General features: G+C 39.6%; 2 protein-coding genes across 4 annotated transcripts; one reads left to right on the top strand and one right to left on the bottom strand.

Moving 5' to 3' along the window:
• Positions 1-1,175: 1,175 nt before the first annotated feature.
• LOC108886038 (progestin and adipoQ receptor family member 3) lies at positions 1,176-6,778 on the bottom strand. Of its 2 annotated transcripts, none has more exons than XM_018680644.2 (7): positions 6,592-6,778; positions 5,842-6,089; positions 5,506-5,668; positions 4,279-4,434; positions 3,948-4,145; positions 3,766-3,856; positions 1,176-3,250 (listed from the first exon to the last, which is right to left on the bottom strand). In XM_018680644.2, exons 2-7 carry the CDS (start codon positions 6,036-6,038, stop codon positions 3,105-3,107), a joined length of 951 nt encoding a protein of 316 aa, XP_018536160.1. In that variant the 5' UTR covers positions 6,039-6,089; positions 6,592-6,778; the 3' UTR covers positions 1,176-3,104. The 2 variants fall into 2 exon arrangements, with proteins under 2 accessions (XP_018536160.1, XP_018536161.1); XM_018680645.2 differs by having other exon boundaries at positions 5,842-6,054.
• Positions 6,779-9,276: 2,498 nt separating this feature from the next.
• On the top strand, positions 9,277-18,965 carry LOC108886036 (anthrax toxin receptor 2). Of its 2 annotated transcripts, XM_051072833.1 has the most exons (15): positions 9,277-9,584; positions 10,210-10,281; positions 11,382-11,453; positions 11,647-11,833; positions 12,372-12,440; positions 13,641-13,721; positions 13,829-13,889; positions 14,005-14,100; positions 14,778-14,847; positions 16,174-16,252; positions 16,344-16,439; positions 16,616-16,669; positions 17,556-17,651; positions 17,858-18,031; positions 18,186-18,965. In XM_051072833.1, exons 1-15 carry the CDS (start codon positions 9,460-9,462, stop codon positions 18,288-18,290), a joined length of 1,437 nt encoding a protein of 478 aa, XP_050928790.1. In that variant the 5' UTR covers positions 9,277-9,459; the 3' UTR covers positions 18,291-18,965. The 2 variants fall into 2 exon arrangements, with proteins under 2 accessions (XP_050928790.1, XP_050928792.1); XM_051072835.1 differs by lacking the exon at positions 9,277-9,584 and having other exon boundaries at positions 10,220-10,281; positions 11,565-11,833.
• The last annotated feature ends 13 nt before the right edge of the window (positions 18,966-18,978 follow it).

Here is an 18,978-nt window from a genome sequence, read left to right as displayed (position 1 = left end):
TGGTCAGCACTGCAACTTCGCTTCAAGTTACTGCCCCAACAGAGACATGTACTTACATACACTTAATTTGTAACACATTCAGATGTATTTTGAGAGCACCTCTTTACTTAATAACAGCAGACATGGTAAGAGTAAGCTGTTTGTCTTAGCCAGGATTGTCAATGATTAAATACGATAATGTATGAAAATGTTAAGTCAAGCATATCACAACTACCATATAATGTATGGCTTGTTTCACTGTTGCAATAAAACTGAGAGAAACAGTATGAAACAGAGGTGTTTAGACAGGGAAACGGCTAGCCTGGCAGTGTATTGCTGTTCTTACACTTCGGTTTATGTATGAATTAAAACAACAAGATATAATGTGTTATTCGTGACTTAAGGTGTAGTAGCAATATCGTTACGTGACAGAGTAGATTATTGTTTCACGTTTTATCTTTATGCTAACTAAGATATCTGCTACTGGTTGTAATGAATTTCTCAATAAACTCTGAAAATCAACCCAAAGCCACCTGTAAGATTGGGATGACTTTCTATCATTACTCTTACAAACACCTATTACACAAATATTCATTACCATGTGAGTTGATAAAGAGATGGTATATAATTTTCTAACATAATTCATATTTACAAAACCACTGGGGAGAAAATAACTAGTCTTAGATGATAAAAGCATTGCCATCAGACAGGAATTAAAGCAAAAAACACCTTTTCCCCTAATATTAAAAAAAAAAAAAAAAAAATCTAGAGCAACTAAGCTAAGGATTTTCCACAACAGCAAAGACAGACAATGGAGGCTTTGCTGTACATTTTAAGGCTGTGGCCACTGACAATGTGAGCATGTGATGCGGCCTCTGATCTGCAGAGTCATCAGGAGGCCCCATGTTCAACAACCATGTCACTTTCAATTTGCAATCACTTGAAACTGAGGCAAAAACTCTCCACCCTCAAGCACTCACCTCTACCACCAGAAGATAACAAACATGGCTCCTGTTTGTGGAGACACATTCCTAGAGAGAAACAGGTGAAAAGACTTGAGTGGTCTATGACACAATCCACATTATTCACATTTTCTCTCAACTCATCACCATAAATGGGAAAATTTTATATCAGTGCTGCCCTCTATTGATCAATAATGTCAGTAGCAGTTAACAAAAAACAACCTCAGCAACAAATTATTTCCCAGCATTCTTTATTCATTCAAAATGTTTAAAATATATTTTCACAGAGGCACTGAAATAAATATTATACATCTCATAAGTCAGTGCCATCATACAAATGATATTCAAGAAAAGTACAAACACAGGATAAAACAATCATGAGTTCATTCATGAAGAGATCAAGCAGTTTATGATAATCAGAGGGTCATGTTCAAAAATAAAAATACACACTCGAAAAGGCAAAGTAAAGTCACTTCTTTTTGCACCTACTGTACATTTTCCAGCTCTGTAGTCTGCAACAGTAAGAGTTCTCATCCTGAATTAATTACTCAATCCCAAAATATTAAATCCCACTATTGAAAAGGAAAAAAAAATACTGGCTTTGAGGTGTAACAGCAAAGATGATATGGTCTGAGTTGGATCATTTTGTTGTGGTTCACCTCTTGACCAAAAACAGATTGTAACAGTAAGTGTGCATACAGTACAGGTATTTAAACATAAGGCAAATGAAATACAGAAACAATTGAAATTATGTAGAAATAAACACAAAACATAACACTAAACATTAAAATATGTAACTGTCCCAAAGTATACTCAGGAAAAATAACTATTTATGGTATCTAAACCACTTTACACTGGCCTTATTTAAACATCAGCATCAAGTAGATAACAATCTTTCACATACGAGCCTTGATAGACTTTATAGCAGAAGCCACAGGAATGACAAATGACAGGAGATAATGTATGGCTGATATGCCAGGTAACTGACCAATCAGAGACAGCATAAATGCTACTGTTCATCAAACTGTCAGCTTTATTGTAATTTCATTGTCTTCATGGTAAAACTGAAGCTGTTAAAGGGCCATTTCACACAAATGTAAAAAAAATCTCTTGTCTAGTGATATCCAAACTGTTTTGCTGTTAAACAGTTTAAGCTTTTTTTTTTTTTTTTTTAACAAAGTTTTTGAACTACTTTTTACCAAAAGGCATACAGTAGTCTCTAAATTTAATTCCTAAAAAACACTTTTATTATTTTTGTTCAAACTGGCACCTTATTTGTTCCAAAGACAAAACATTTTTTCAGTTCTGTACCTAATCAGATGTTGCAGACTGAGTGTTGACTGACCCTTAACTATTTATTCAAAAGCTTCAAATACTTTCCCAAATGTTGGATTTTGTTCTGTGCTTCCCACCTTTTATCCAAACAACTCATACAATCTATTCTTTAAAAAAAAAAAAAGATAAGACAACCAAAATTATAGGCAGAAAAGTGTTTGTTCATGCAGGCCATTATGTTTCATGATGTACAAAAATCACAATCTATAAAAACTAAGAGAGAACATGATTATCAATAAAAACACCAAACTTCAGTTTGTTTCTACAAATGAATAGAAATTCCTGCTTCATGCATTGATCTACTGGTTATGATGCAACATCAGGGGTTGCATGCTGTATTTTCTGTCCATCAGGGGGCTTCGTTGTAGTGCAGCTGCACCACTTTTGACATCAGGTCACAGTCCCTGAAGGCTAAACTTAGGAAGGCTAAACTTTTGACGACTAGCCAATTGCCTGGAACCAGTACAGGCTCTGGTCTAGCGTTCCTTTGTCAGGATAATTTTAGTCTCCTAGCTGCTGTTAGCTGATATCCACTGTTAAAGGCCTGCAACAGTAAGGTTGCTGGCCTTTATCAGCATATAAACAGTGATCAGCAACTCAGTATACACAAATACCTACTCATTACTGTCACACTCTCAGTTTTAGCAGCTGATAGTGAGGAGCTTTTGGTATTTAGTGGTTGATATACCTTTAGGTAGTAACTTCTAACCAGCAGCTACTGTAACTGGTTAGAAGGTTATGAATGCATCATTAACATAGTGAGTTTTAATTGTTTACTGACCTACAACTGATCCTTTCCTTTAAACAACATTATTTGATTAGTTTCACTTAGCTGCTGCTGGCGGTGCGGGTCGGGCAGGGCTGAGTGTGCCTGAAGTGCATGATGTATACAGCTGTCTGGTGCCACCAGTAAAACATCACAACCACAAGTATGTGCCACACCTGGTGGCTGGCACCCAGGTAGTTCAACTGGCCTAGGAGAGGAGAGATTTTTAAAAAATGCTCCAAAACTGAGATGAGGGGGGAAAAGCAAATGTTGTGACAGCAGGCAAATTCTAGCTGTTGATAAAGATCATGATAAAGATATGTGATGCTTTTTTCCACATATTCAAAAAAATCTGACTAAGTTATACATCAGCAGATATACTTTAACTTTTATAAATCAAGAAAATTCTACATGCTGCAGAAATCTGCCTTTGAACAAAAATCCTCTGTTTGCCTGCAAAGGGTTCTCTGATACAATAAAATCTGGTGGCATTTAGGTGATTTGTGCAGAACAAAGTAACTGGGTTTAGAATAAATCACAGGGCAGTGGGGTTTAGGAGACCATGTGATTTTGTTCTGGACAACTAAGGTATAAATACATCTTAAACTTTGAACTGCATCTAAGCAGAGCAACAGCCCCTGTGGTTCTTATTAATCTTCTCTTGTTGTTCAGTTCACTAGTTTCTCTGTTGGTTTAACACTATAACAGATAACACAGACTCACCAGGGAAATAGCGTTCAGGGATTTTGGTGACGTAGAACAGGAAGGCAGATCCAGCTATGAGGTACATCACTAACACACGAGGCAGGAACAGCTGCACGCATGACACAAAAATAAGATTTACGTGATTAAGCAATACAGAGTCACGCTTTAACTTTGCTTGTTTTCTAGCTGTAGTTCCTGACCTGTACAACATCAGATGTGAATCCTCCAGTGAGCCAGACCCAGTGGCAAGCAGGAATCACACTGATGCCAGCCACACAACAGAAGATCGCCATTCGTATCCATCTCCAGTCATTGCTGAGGTAACGGGGGTGGACCTGAGCACAGAAGACGGCCAGGATCAGGGAGAGCACTGTCAGCAGGTAGACCTGTCGCCAAAACTGCAAGACAGAAGAATAACATCAGACTAGATCACATCAGGTTATTTTTCCAACTTAATAAAATTGTTCCACAAAGTTCACAAAGGCCTACATGCTATCACCATGGTAGAAACTGCTGTCTTGAGACACCTACAGCGTTACAGTAGAAAGCGTAGAAGATCCCAGGTACATAACAGCCCAAGATGCCAACAGAGATGCCTGCGTAGTCTAACGCCAGCCAGCGACGGCACGTCTTCTCTGACCGGTGGCACGAAAACAGGTGATATCCCACTGAGCACAACATGCACACCTGGGATGAAAACACACACTGCTATTGTTACATACTCCAAGATATTGTGATAGTCATATTTAAGTATTCACAACACATTTATGGTATTATTCTATTCTTCTATGGATGCCATTATTATTTTTTTCTTTTGTGATTATAAGTTAAGTTGTAACTATAATACACAAACTTACCTTAAGATATAATAATTTCTAAGGTCTATCAAAATACTCACAACGTGCACTTATGTGGACATAGAGGGGTTTTAGGGAGAAAGGCAAGCGCATAACATTTAGTACACTATATGCTTCCTGTAAGTGGAATTCACACTGACTTGTCATTTAATTATTTACTGCATTAATAGGTTTCCTAATTCATTATCAGCTGTTACACAATCTAAATACAAACCATATACTGCTAGCACACAAACAATTGACACCGTTGCTACATTGAACAATTTATCAGCTGCCAGTGGGGACTCTGAACTGCACCACCATTCCTATTTCAACCACTGTTTTTACACAATACACTGAACCCAACCTGTGCAATAGCTTACACATCAGAGCAGGTAGAGTTGAACTGAATGCCCCTGTGGCAGGAGATGCAAAAACCTATATGAATGAGTTTGTAAAGCCACATAAATACACAGTAATAGAGAACATTACATGCGTCACTATTCATGTACAAATACTCAACTAATGAAAATGTTCATGATAAACTAGTACTTAAGAACAACTGACAAAAATGAAAAACACAAAAGTTAGTGCTGTTAAAGTAGTAAAATCCCAAACACACACATATGAGCTTATGCACATTCCTCTTGTGGGCAATATTTCTGGCAGAAGTGAGGAGAGAATAAGACAGCACTGCCAGGATGAGGATACAAGGTTCATAGTGTCCACTCAGCCTTTGATGGGGCATCAGCATTAACTAATTATGACAAAATGAAGAGTAGATATCATTTTTAGTTTTACAATGATGAAAAACAAGCCCATTCATGAGTGATTCACACTTGTTTGCCAGCCTGAATAAGTACAGTCATTAAAAAGACTTCCCATCACACTCACACACAAATAAACAGCCAAATAACTTTACCTGGAAGCAGAACAGCCCTATAGCGTAGATGACGTAGTCTTCTCTGTTAGCTCCAGAGGCTGGTAGTACTGAGGAGAGGTCATTGACCCCCAGTGAGAAGAAGAGCAAGAAGCCTAGCAGGTGGCTCCAGATGTTCACTGTCTCATTGGACAGAATAAAAATACTGCAACAGGTAAGAAACAAAAAGGCATATGTGAATATACAACTCTGTGCTGTAATCTGTGTAAACACACACTAACAGTCAACAGCAATAATGTCCACATACTATGAAAATCATAATGTTTTAGGGCTCTTCACTGTTAGAGCCAGAAAACATTTCTGCATGTTTACTCCCACCTCTTAAGGCAGAGCTTGGAGGGCAGGTGAGCCCTGTAGCCGTCTGTGATGTAGGGGTTTTCTTTGAGGAAGAGGGGGATTTGTTCGTAGGTGTACAGCCTTATCCTCTGGGGTATGAGCACCGGCCAGTGTTGGTAGCTGCCCAGCTCTATGTAGTGAGCTGTCTGCAGCAGCTTCTGGGGCATCTTCAGCAGCATCTTGTTCTCGGTTCCTCTGGTACAAGGCAAGCGAGGGAGGGAGGGTTAAGGCTGAGTTTGGAGAGAGGAGAGGAGATGAGAAGCAGCTGGTCGGTATATGTGGCACTGGTTCCATTCAACTCAATTTATATTTAATTCAGAGTATTTTTCTGGCATGGTAATCTAGCTTTTCAAGTGCCAATTCATCAGCAGAAAACAGACACCGCAATATGCATTTTAAACGTGAATGAATTTCAATTTCCGTGTCACTAGCTAAAGCTGCTGCCCCTGCCTGACTTGTCGCTCATCTTGAAGTTTGAATGTTTTGTTTAAGCAAACTGAAACACATTCACAGTATTTTGACTGCTCAGTATAAAACCATTTTCCCTCCGGGTTTGAGATAGAAGCTTTCAAAACAGCAAAACAGACACAGTGACTTCATTAAACTGTACGTCAACCTGTTTTGTTTTTATGAAGCCATGCTAGCAGGCTAAACTCCAGCTAGCTAACGTTACTGCTAACCTTAACGGGCGTTTTATTTTAGCCAGCTAAACTGATTGAAAACAAAGCTCACCATTAGTCGCAGTCCGACCGTCGACGTCCTTGTTCAGGCAGCCGAGCCATGTCCGGATGGCTAGCTAGCTAACATGATATTAAAACACACACAACATTTTTGTAAAATAAAATTTGATAGACACCAGTCAGTTACCCTGGAAAACAACACCAGCAAACCTGTCTTCTTCTTTTTATTGTTGTTAGCAACAATGAAACGACACGTTACTGCCACCTATTGGTAAGCTTGGAGGAATGCACCTGTAGCCATTTAACAAACAATCCCCTGTACTTTCCTGCAAAAATCTCTTTCTAAATCCTAAATTGCATTATTTAAGGGCTCAGAATCAAGTTTCTTCTCTCTGTAAGCATTACATGGATCTTTTATTGTAGTGGTTTTAGCAGAGGTTAATTCCACCATAGCTGAAATGAAAAGTCACGCCCATCAGGTGACAGTTTAATTGTAATGCAGCTTGTTTACTGACACTATAAGCACTTTTCATTTGACAGTCTGGACTTGTGACCACAGCCTAAAAGATTGATTTGTTTTGGATTTGATGGTGGGATTGACTGTGGTCACATACTGTTAAGACTTGTCTCTCTGCTTTGTTTTTCCACTGAGGTCAAAACAGAGCATATCTGCCATATCTGGAAGACACTGGTGATCTCTTACATCAGTTCCTGAAGCCCAGAGGAAACAGAAATCAGTCCTCCTTCTGGCAAATTCACCTATAGTTCTGACGGGAAACCTCTCCCATTTTAAACCTCCAGTTTTACTTTAATTTTCACTTTAAGTAGCTTTAGCTTTGGAAAAATCATCTTGTTCCACATTATTTGACAGTATATATTCTTTATCGTCTTGTTCATGCTCTTTATTTAAGTTAATGTTTACACTGACATATTCATGTTTCATGGCTTCATACGTAAAGTTCAGAAACTTTAGAATCTGATTTTGGGAATTTGATAATGAAACGCATGTTGCTGTGAACAGTGTTTGGCTGCACAGTTTGAGTTTGTACTGACTTTATTGTCGGCAAGACAGTTGGACTGAAATGGTTAAACATGACAGACTAGCTCAGATGGATTGCATTTCTATAGTCATTTGGCACAGATTGGATGATTGGAGAGGACATGAAACAAGCATCCTTGTCTTCTTGTCCAACTACACCCTCAAATAAAATACTGATTACATCATCCACAGCAATGATTCATGAAATATCCACGGGGGGGATCCCTGGCCATAGCACAAGATTAAACAGGGGAGAAGTCATTTTCTGACACAGTGACTTTGACATGTTATTATGTGAGTTGTTTGCTGTCATGACGCAACAGGCAGTCAGTGCTTTGCATCCTTGCAGAGAAGTACAATGATATGTAATTACAACACTAAACCACATATGGACTCCTGGAGTGTGTTGCGTGTCACAGATTAATGATATTTGACAGTGTAAATATTTTTGAAAGGGAATAAGGGTTAAACATTCTGGCAGTGAAGAATTGTGCTTGGAAGAATGAAAAATGTGGTTTTATCACACTATCAAGAGCCCAGTCTGTGCATCTCTTGAGACAAAGGAGTATGTTTAATTTTTGCTTTCAGAAGGCCGCTTTCTGGATCAGACTCATGCAAGGAAACAAATCAATCTGACATACCAAGGGTGTTATGTTAGCCTATTCAATTCTGCTGTCCATCTGCAATAGATTTACAGGAACATGATGCACTTGTTTGTCCTGAAGAGAAAAAACTACATCAGGCCAACAGTATGGATAATTATTGAGAGAGTGATTTATGAGTTAGACGTGCATTGTGTTCAGCCACTGCTGAACTGATCACTGACTGAGGGGCAAACTTTTATTTTAAAAAATATCTAGAGATATAACACCCTAATTTAGACAAATTAAAAGCCTTTTCAGACACTGAGGGGAGGGATTCATCGCCTTATTGAAGGGGGGCAGCTCCACTCACATCTATTCTAACAAATACAGGAATAGTCACTGATCATATGTAGTTATTATAAGTGGTCTGTCATTCTTTGTGTTCTTTTTTTGGTCAGTCACTATTTTTATGTCCCTCTGCCAGCTGCTGTGATAACTAGATGTCAAGTCTAATGCCATGAGCAACAAGAAGATCCTTTACCTTCAAAATAAAAGGCCACATGAGGAAAAATATTTCACAAATCATACATTTTCTGTATTTTGTAACATTACCTTTACCTGCATTACATATTTTCACAATAGGAACTTTAGTTTACTTTTACCTCATACTGATTTACAGTATACTGCTCATTTGTACTTTATATATAGGTGTGTGAAAATATAGACACTGCACTGCACTGTCTCCAGCGTTGAAAAACAAATAATTGAAAATAGTAAAGTAAATTTCATTTATTGTCAGTAGCTACATGGCGTTGGAGCATTATGATCGATAAGATACATATAAAAAATAAGTAAAGAAAGCAATATTGTATAAATACAAAAAAAATTTGCATCAAAGGAAGTAACAACGTCAATATGTATTTATTCAAATCTGTTTTACACGGGCTATATTTCTTAACTGATTACATTTGTAGCAGTATTTTGTTACAATTACACCTACTCTTTAATTTGAAGACTCCTGGGGGAAGTCCGGTCCCGTTGTTATTGCAGCTGTGTTGACATTAGCAGCTGTCTGCCCTGCCCCGTTTATTTCATTATCAGCCTGCACACACACACACTCTTAGAGAAACACACACACACACACACACACACACATGCCGTACACGCCAGTGGTTCAACATGTGAGCTGCTGGGCTGATGCTGTGAAGATGAAGGACTCATAGCTGCACCGCCTGATTTGAGGATACAATTATATGTTTTTTATTTAAACTCACAGCTGATATGAAACGCATGGATTATGGATGGGATATGGATGTGTTGCAAAATCCTACTTTTTGTTTGCGCTTTTGTGAATTCGTCGTCGTCGGACGGCGATGACTCTTCTTGCGATGGAGCGTTTGATATTTATTTCGTCTTAGACAAGTGAGCTGCTGTTAATACTGCGTGTTTTAGTGTGTGTGTGTGTGTGTGTGTGTGTGTGTGTGTGTGTGTGTTTGCCCCGAGGAAGAGAAGGAGCCAACAGGCACAGTCCAACATATTAATCTAATATTTGTTACCTCAGTGCAGAGACAGTCTTTGAATCAGTCCTGTCCATGTAAGGCGGTGTTTAGTTAACCATGATCCTCTGCTGCTTCACTGCAGGTTTGACAAGTTTATTTTAATCCTTTTCTGTTCTGACCGTCGGTGTTTGAACTGTAAACTTGGACAGAGTTCACTATTAAACCTCTTCAACATGTTGTTGTTGACGCTCCAATGAACATATTTGTTATCTGATTATTCTGGTACAAATAAGCTGACAGCAGCAGAATAAACTGACTAACACCCATTCTAGCTTCTATCATTTCATCTGAGTGTGAATTCGTTTTCTGTTTGGATGCTTCTGTATGAGAGCTGCACTGACTTTAGGAAACCAGATGATATGTGACATTATCAAATTCAAATTATACTTATGCTGTTCATAGATAAATCATAAGCTATATAAATGAAGTGGGATCTATTTGATGGATGTTCATCCATCCATTCACCTGTGGCTGTCTGTTTTTTGCAGGTCAGGCAGTGTGTCGGGACACTGGGATGAGATCTATGGATTTGTGGAGCAGCTCACCAGCAGGTTTGTCAGGTGAGTGAAGTGGCTGTTTTAGATTTTATGATGGTAAATCCTCCCTCTCCTCCTCTCATCTCCTCCCTAGAGTTCCAGGGGACTCATACTATAAAAAGTCTGGCACATTAAAACCAAACTAGCTTCATACAGCAGCAATTAAATTAACAAAACAGAGTGTTCACACAGTGAAGAGTCTGTAAAGGTCTTTAAATTACAATACAAACAGTAGTAGTGAGTAGAAAAGTAGGGCACATCTATTTTGGGCAGCAGACATCATCCAAGGCCACCAACTGCTCCAAAACCCCTCTGGGTAATGGTGCTGAGGGTGTGTGTGATATCTTTAGATTTAATAGCTGGTTGCTAAATATGAGAGTAAAACATCCAGCCAGATGTTGAAGGTGGTGCTGACCACAACAGACAATCATGCCCTCCTCCTTTACAGCCTGAGAGGAAGATCAAGGAAGCAAAACTGACAGGGTTGGAGGTTCAATTCCTTCTCTTATGTGGAGATCAGCAGGTGTGCAAGGCGCTAAGATGGGTGCATTGAAAGAAGACATTCAGTCACTGCTCAAGTAATTGTCATGTACATTTCATGGTATAGCTAATTTATGTGTTGCAGCACAGTACCACCTGCTTTGCCATGTTAAATAGTGTTATGTTTCCTTTCATTACAGTACACTTAATACCGGGATAAATGTTATGTTATATGCCTGTGCCCTGTAATGTCATTTCATGCTCTGTTACTGTGTTGTTCTATAAATATATCATATGTCATGGTGTGTGCTACACTTGTCATGTCAGATAACATAACAGTGATATATAGTTTAGCATCTAATCAGGTACAAACAGCTGCCTTAGTGCATATAGAGATATATAATGATAAACTAGCAAAGCCTGGGGAGGTGGACCTTGTGTTGTACATGCACTACACTACTACTTAATTTTCTTACTTATGCAGTCCCATTGCCATTGTTGTTTACATTCTAGTGAGTCATTTATTCTCTGTCCACTCAAAAGCTAATCATTGTGTAGTATCACTTATGAGAAGCCTTTTATGAACCCACTTTATGAACCCACTGATATTTGATAGGTTTTGTGTATGTGTTTGTGTGTTTCAGTCCCAGGATGAGAGTTTCCTACATAGTCTTTTCATCCAGAGCAATTGTAATACTGCCACTAACCGGAGACAGGTACGGTCCTCATTTGTAAAACCTCCCTCTCTTCTCTTCCCTTTCTCCTTCTTCCACTAATCTGTCCTCCTCATCCTCCTCCTCCTCTCTGAAAAACAACACTCAACACAGATAACCAGATGACACAGAAACTGGGCTCTTGTCCATCTTTGTGTAAACTGTGCTGTCCCTGTTCTGTGATCTGGCTGGGAAGGTCCAAAATAGATGAGGGTTTGGCGAAGCTGAGCCAAATCAGACCCGCTGGCGAAACGTTCATGCACGAGGGTGTGAAAGCGGTGTCGGAGCAGATGAAGGCGCAAACTTCGCCATCGTCTACCATCATCATCATTCTGACTGACGGCAAGCTGGAGGTCTTCCCCTTTGAACTTACTGTACAGGAGGTATTTCACACAGACGCATACCCCTACACACTACTGAGGAAGATACAGTAGATGATGTGGACAGGATAGAACATCACGATGAGACACTTTTCATAAGCATACCAAGAGTTTTATTGTTTTATGGCGCCTTACAGACAGCCGCCAGTTTCCAAGTACAGTAGAGAGAGGTTTTGTGGGTTTGTTATTAAGCGTAGTTTATGAATGCGGTGATTTTCAGCTCAGAAAGTGTGGTTAAGTAAACACTCTGACACATGCACATAACTTCTCACATCACTCTGTTGTTTTGCTGAGTTACAACACACTTATAAAAGTTTCAAGGGCATACATGTTGATTTTTTTGGATCATGTTGCGTGAACTGAAAACAGTCACTGCAGGGAAGAAGCAAAATATTTATCACTGTCAAACCTTATCATAACTTGTTGAAAACTGTCGGCTCTGTATGTGTAGAATAAAATGGGTTTGATTTATAGCAAGTAACACATAAAAACCAAAACAATAGTGCTTCACTCACAACTCTCCTTGCACTATGCTTCCCAGGCTGACATAGCCAGAGGGTTTGGAGCCAGAGTATACTGCGTCGGGGTCATGGACTTTGACCACAAACAGGTAGGAGGACTTAATGTTGTTACTCTGCCCCTCTGTACTGAGTCTTGTTGGTTTCTGCCATGCTGCACTGTGAGAAAGAATATTCCTCTCTGTTAGTTACTGATACTGCTGGCTGTTTAAACACTGGGGTTTTATTTGCTTTTCTGTGTGTGTGTGTATGTGTCAGTGTGTGTTAGGTTGTGGTCAGAACTTCAATACGCTGTTGTTTTTATTAACTCACCTTGAACTTGTTGCTTAGTCTGTTTGAGTTCAGCTGAATCCTTCTGAGGACAGAGCAGCAGGCAGCTGGCGGAGGTCTCTAGTTTGTAGTTGTTGTAGTTGCTGCATTCGGTTTATGTAAAGAAAAAAAAAGTGGAATAAATTTGGTAAGGCAGCATGTTTTGATTTATCGTGGGAGAGATTTTGATATCTTCCTGCACAGGTATCGAGTTGTTGAAAGGGAGCAGTGTGTTGTGAATGAAAACACTGAACTGAGGGATGAAACCAAATGTGTCCTTAAAGTTGTTTTTCATGCAGAATAACAATGAACCAAAATGTCTTCTGCTGACTGGAGGACCGGAGGTGATAAGAAAGAAAAAAATGAGTATAAAAAAGTATTATCCAAGTGATTAAGAACAATTGCTCTGCAGTGTTTGCTATGATATGTGATCTTTTCTATAGTCAACATGAGATCTTAAGTTATCCTGAATCAAATTTACACTGCAAAGAAAAAAACTGTAATTACATTTGTTGAGAAATATAATACTGCAATCTGTAATTTAAAGTGGCATCTGTTGTTGCATAACCCCTGCCCTGAATCATTCCTGCATTAGTGTTGTTTGTTTTGCTGTTGCAGCAGCATCTCAATCACATTATTATACTGTGTAATAAGTGTTAATAAGCATGTCTGTGTGGCTTTAAAATTGTGTAACTTCATAACCAGAATGTCTCGGGTGCAAGTGATCTTCTGCTTGGTTTACTGACCGGGCGTACTCTGTGGTCTGAGGAGGAAGTCATGCACTCTCTAATTAAATAATGCCAGGCAAGCTTCCTGTTCTGCTATCATTAAAGCGGGAGATAAAAGCTGCAGCCAGCTGTCCAGAGCTTTCATCTCCTAGAAGCAGCCTTTTCCTCCCTAAATGATGCTGAAGCACTGAACCAGAACAAGTGGAAGAGTCTTGAAATAGTGGGGTTTTTTTTGTTTGTTTGTTTTTGTCACAGCTTGCTGAAATAGCAGATGGCACAGAGCAAGTCTTCCCAGTTTTGTCGGGGTTTCATGCTCTCAAAGACATCGTCAACTCGGTGAGGTCACACCACATATAAAGATGCACAAAAACATGAATGAGCGCACAGTATGAGTGTGTGAATACAGACCTCTAACTTGAGCTGTTGCATGAATCTCCACACAGATCCTGAGGCAGACATGCACAGATGTATTCACAATAGAGCCATCAAGTGTTTGCGTGAATGGTAAGTTAGTAGGAGAACGTTTGTTGTGGTGTTTGTGTCTCTAGGGATGGCAATGGTGGTCTGTTGGTCAGTCAGTCCACTGTGATAGTTGTGTAATGTGTCTAATGTTTTCCAGAATCTTTCAGCGTGGTGCTGAGGGGCAGCGGCTTCAGCGGATCCAAGAGGACAGACAACGTGCTCTGCATCCTCACTGCCAATCAGAACACATACAGTCAGTAAACACCACACTCATGATTTACACAATCAGCTTTTCAATGCCACTGCTAAGGATGCACTTACTGCAACACTACAGGGGATGAACCAGTGTTACAGGTTCATTTTACACTGCACTTCGGGATAACATCGTCTGTGAAGTGAAATGTGATATGATGTGCAGGATCTCCATGCTGCAGTGGAAAGTCGGAGTCATGACGTCCAGAAACAAACAGTGGCTGCTTTTTATTGACTTCAGCTGGAGAACAGAGGAGACATTATGAGACGAGGGCAGAGGGAGGAAGGACATGTTCTCTGTGTCTATTAAAGGATCGATGGAGGTGGGGGTGGGGGAGGGGAGCAGTGTCACTGAGAGGACATGAAGGGATAACCCGTGACCATATTATGTCCTCCTTTTCCTTTACTCACTCGTTTTTATCTCCTCTGCTGGAATTGTTTTAAATTCTTCCTTTTGCTGTCACTCTGTTGCTTTAAATGTTCTTTCCCTGATCCTGGCTGTGATATTTATAATGTTTCTTTGATGGAAAAAAATGAACAAAACTGCATCTAAATTTGAATATCAGTTTCAAATTAAATAGATTCTGGAGATAGCGCGGTAATGTTTTTGAGGCAAAATTCTTTATTAATGGACAGTAACTGTTCTCACAGTTTGTGTGTCTTCCTGTTTCTACTCAGATCAGAAGCCAACAGTAGTTAGAGACGGTTATCTGCTGTGTCCAGCTCCTGTTCTGCATGAAGTTGGCCAGTAAGTCAACACACACGCACACACACACACACACACACACACACACACACACACACACACACACACACACACAGACAGTCTCCTCCTAAGGGCAAAAAACTTTCAACTGTGATTAAAAGTGTAACAACAATTACATTATTGTATATAATTATTGTATATTGTATGCTGTAGTGTTCTGGTCATTGTTATTTAAAGGTAGTGGTGTATACTTGTGTTTATCCACAAAAGAGACAGCTGCCACAAGAATTTGTTAATACACAGCTGTGAAACCACACTCGTGTTTGAACACTGAAAATAGTGACTGAAAGCTTTCATTGTGTCACAGGATTTGTTTTTATTGTGATTTCTGTCTTTTGTTTTTTCTTTTTGTGGTCTCGTGGTTTAAATGAATTATTACCAAATTTGAGTTTGTTGAAAATACTTGCAGAGTCTTGAGCATTTCTGTGCCCCGTCAACCTTCTCTCTCACCGTTGACACATAGAGTCTTTGTTTCCCATAAATAGAAACAGACATGAATCTTTGTGAAAGAAACATTCAGTTCTGGAACGATAGTTGGCATGATATAATTTTATGACATCATTACCCTGGCATTTCTCTGACAACACTGGCTTCAGAAGAAGTGCGTCACTGGAGATACCTGTATGGGCGGATCATCATTTCAATCAATCAACATTTCTCCATTAGGCCTGAGCAAATGCAGCAGGTTGATATTAGAACTAGAAATCTCTCATGTGCGTAAACGGAGAGAGACGAGAACAATGTTTACAGTAAAATCTGTGAACGGCTCAAACAGCTTGAAGTGTTGGATGAACCCAAGCCAGTCCCACCAGAATATCTCTGTGGCATTTAGAGAGCGAGCCAAAGCTGATTTAACTTCACCCACTTCAAACGGCACTCTCTCTCTCTCTTTCTATCTGTATCCACACACCTCTCAGTTTCCATCATGTCTCACCCACTCTCTCACACTCCCCCTGTACTCATGCATAGTTTGATCATTTCTCGGGGACGGAGCAGAAACAATCTCAGCTGAGTTCACTTAGAAACAAATGTGGCAAAGACGGAAATCTGCTCAAAATATGATAAGAATATGAATGGCAGTGACTTCCTTTTTCAATGAGGCAATAATCCCTAAGGCTAGCAGGGAAGCTGACAAGGTTACCAAGAAGAATAGCTATATGGCAGTACTACTCAAACTTTGTAGCCCTGAAAATGAAGCAACAGGGAACTTGTTTTGCTTCATTAAGAGGCTGAACAATGTAAAAAGGTGTGCAGGAACTATTGCCTCTTCCAATGTTGTTTTCACTCATTATGTTGTGATAATTCCAGATCAATTGAAGTGCTGGTTAGTCTGAACAATGGACAATCATACATCTCCAGTCCAATCACCATCCGTGCCACAACATGTGTAAGTATCAATCATTTAGAAAAAAAAAAAAACCTCCTCACTGTATTGTCAGTTTTAGGATGTTCATAGCTGATTCTTGTGTTTGTTGCAGTCTGATGGGACCTGGGTACTCTGGTTGCTGCTGGCTCTGTTGCTGTTACTGGCTCTGGTTTTGCTCTGGTGGTTCTGGCCTCTTTGCTGCACTGTGGTCAGTCTATGTATATGTGTGTGCATGTAAAACTCAAATTTAGGCCTCATGGAAGCACGAACCGTAATTCGGTGCTTTAGGGGAAGTGGCCCACAAGTTCGAGTGTTTCCTCAAGTGAAAGTGCAGCAGTCTGGCCAGGGTTTTCTGAATTAACCAGTCCCGCTTATTTCCTACAGGTGATCAGGGACCCACCCCCGTCTCGCCCCCCTCCTCCACCTCCTCCTGTCACTGTGAGTAGAATAAAGGAGGTTTAAAAACATGTTTCTGTTACATCACCAGTAGGTTTCTGAGGGGGCATTTCTGAAGTTTTGGTTTTACCACATGTTGCTACTGTGGCATTTACATTTTGAAGTGGAGAATGGAAAAAAGTCCAAAGAGGTCAAACAACAGGAGCACTTATAGAATGAATAACAACTTTATAAAGCTTGCAGCTTTCATCAGAGTCATCATCTGGGTTTTCTATTTTTCAGGCTGGAGTGTAATATTCATGATATTCAGCGCATAGGCGGTCTGCTGATACTTGGCGATAGCAGGAACTCTGAATGTAATGCTGGATGAAAAGCAACTCAGCTTAACTAAAAGTCAAAGTTGCCTTTAGTTGCATGGTTAAGATCAGGCTGGTCTGCTTGAAAACACTTTCATACTTTATTGCTCATTATATGATCACTTAAGAGCTACACCTCAAAGGAAAACATTCATTTCCAAAAACTAGGAAGGAACATTTTTTGTGGCAAGTTTTTTGGGAGGAGACAAATTTTTTGTTTGCACTGATAATGTTTTAAAAAAATTACGTACTACAATGGTATTTTCTGTGTCTTATAAGTCATGTGGGATGGGCACTTGTATGTGAATGATATAGTAAATATCATAACTACCCACAGCTGTGTCTGATAGGCTGAGACACATGGCAGTCAAGTAAACATGTTAAGCTCTGGCTTCAGCTTTCACTTGTTTAAAATTATTTTTCATGGCAATTTTGCATAGTAACAGTATTTGATTTTGTGTTAGGATTTTGGTAGAATAAGCTCAAAAAGTGCACAACACAGTAGGCTACTAACTTCTTTATTCCTGGAGCTCACTGTAAAGTTATTTTAATTAAGCTTTATTGTTTTTAAGGAGCCAGAAGAGGATCTCTCACCCAAACACAGGTGGCCCACAGTGGACGCGTCATATTATGGAGGCAGAGGTCCTGGAGGAATCAAACGCATGGAGGTAAATAAGAATATAGAAACAATAATCATACAACACATCCATAGATTGTCCCTTCTACTTAATCTTTAAGCATTTTACCAGTATTTATAAGAGCAAACATCAACATTTTAATGACTAAGTGCTGATGAACACACACACACACACTGGTTATTGTGGAGATCAAGTCTGTGTGAGATCAGTCATCTGAACTCATGTACTTGTTTTAGGTGCGTTGGGGGCAGAAGGGGTCCACAGAGGAAGGGTCACGGCTGGAGAAAGCCAAAAATGCTGTTGTCACTATGCCGGATGAAGTGGAGGAGCCCATCATACCCCGACCCCCACCAAGACCTCCTCCTGTCTACAGCCCCCCAACACAATCCAAATGGTACACTCCCATCAAGGTGAGAATCTGACTGGTCATTACTGCCCACATTAAAGGCCCTTTGCATTAGGTGATGTTTGTGAGCAACTTGAGTGCCTGTTTTATACCTTTCTTTATCCCTATGTTTATGTTCTGTTTTTGATTGACTCATCCTGATTTGACTTGACCTTCAGGGGCGCTTTGATGCGTTGCTGGCATTACTGAGAAGACAGTACGACAGAGTGGCAATCATGAGGCCAACACCTCATGACAAGGTGAGAAATATGTGCAGTATTTGAATGTAAAAAAAAGTTGGATGAGGGAAAACTGCTGCTTTTAGAATTTTTAATTTAGAATTTAGAATACTACTGTCCGCAGCCACCAAGTGGTGATTATAATTTTGCGCCCGTTAGTTTGATTAAAAAATTGATCCACCTTCTTGACTCAACAGTGATTTGATTAGATAATCACAGAAAATAATACAGCCCAGTTTGTCCCTCTCTTATTATGTACCCTAACAGCTTGCCGCATCAACTCAGTTGTTATAAATAACAGACTGAATGCCAACGCTCGCACTGGGTATCATCAAACACAAGCTTGAAAAGGCTCCTCTCTTTTGGGATTGTCTTATTCTTACAGTGTTTACTGATCTGACTTAGAAAATTTATTGTCATGATAACTTGTATTTATTCTAATTCAGATAAATTAACACATAACATGTATCACCTCTGGTTTGTGTGTGTTGTTTTGTATTATAAGCTCAAAAACTGCCACTACATTTGACTGTAATGTCTCTTGTTGTCTACAGGGACCGCTGCATTAACTTCACCAGAGTTCAGAGTCACTGATGTTCAAACATGAAGATTCAACACTTTTCATTTTATTCCCATTTTTGGAAGATGCCTGAGATGTACACTCTTCAGAGATGCAATGCTGAGATTCCATGTGTTTTGTAAATAAACTTTTTACTTATATTCTGTTATTTCT

This window comes from Lates calcarifer, linkage group LG9 (genome assembly GCF_001640805.2).
Source record: "Lates calcarifer isolate ASB-BC8 linkage group LG9, TLL_Latcal_v3, whole genome shotgun sequence".
In the NCBI taxonomy this organism is placed as follows: Eukaryota; Metazoa; Chordata; class Actinopteri; family Centropomidae; genus Lates; species Lates calcarifer.
Note: the sequence above shows the minus strand (reverse complement) of the source record. Positions and strands in the feature narration are given on the sequence as shown.

Bases quoted from the DNA above. Each gene is read 5' to 3' on its own strand.
- LOC108886038 (XM_018680644.2), bottom strand. From the start codon at position 6,038: ATGCTGCTGAAGATGCCCCAGAAGCTGCTGCAGACAGCTCACTACATA. The intron at 4,146-4,278 runs GTAGGTGTCTCA...TCTGTCTTGCAG, and splicing joins ACGCTTTCTACTGTAACGCT to TTTTGGCGACAGGTCTACCT. The intron at 3,857-3,947 runs GTCAGGAACTAC...TCATGCGTGCAG, and splicing joins TCACATCTGATGTTGTACAG to CTGTTCCTGCCTCGTGTGTT.
- LOC108886036 (XM_051072833.1), top strand. From the start codon at position 9,460: ATGGATGGGATATGGATGTGTTGCAAAATCCTACTTTTTGTTTGCGCT. The intron at 12,441-13,640 runs GTAGGAGGACTT...TTTTTGTCACAG, and splicing joins TGGACTTTGACCACAAACAG to CTTGCTGAAATAGCAGATGG. The intron at 16,253-16,343 runs GTAAGTATCAAT...TGTTTGTTGCAG, and splicing joins CCATCCGTGCCACAACATGT to TCTGATGGGACCTGGGTACT.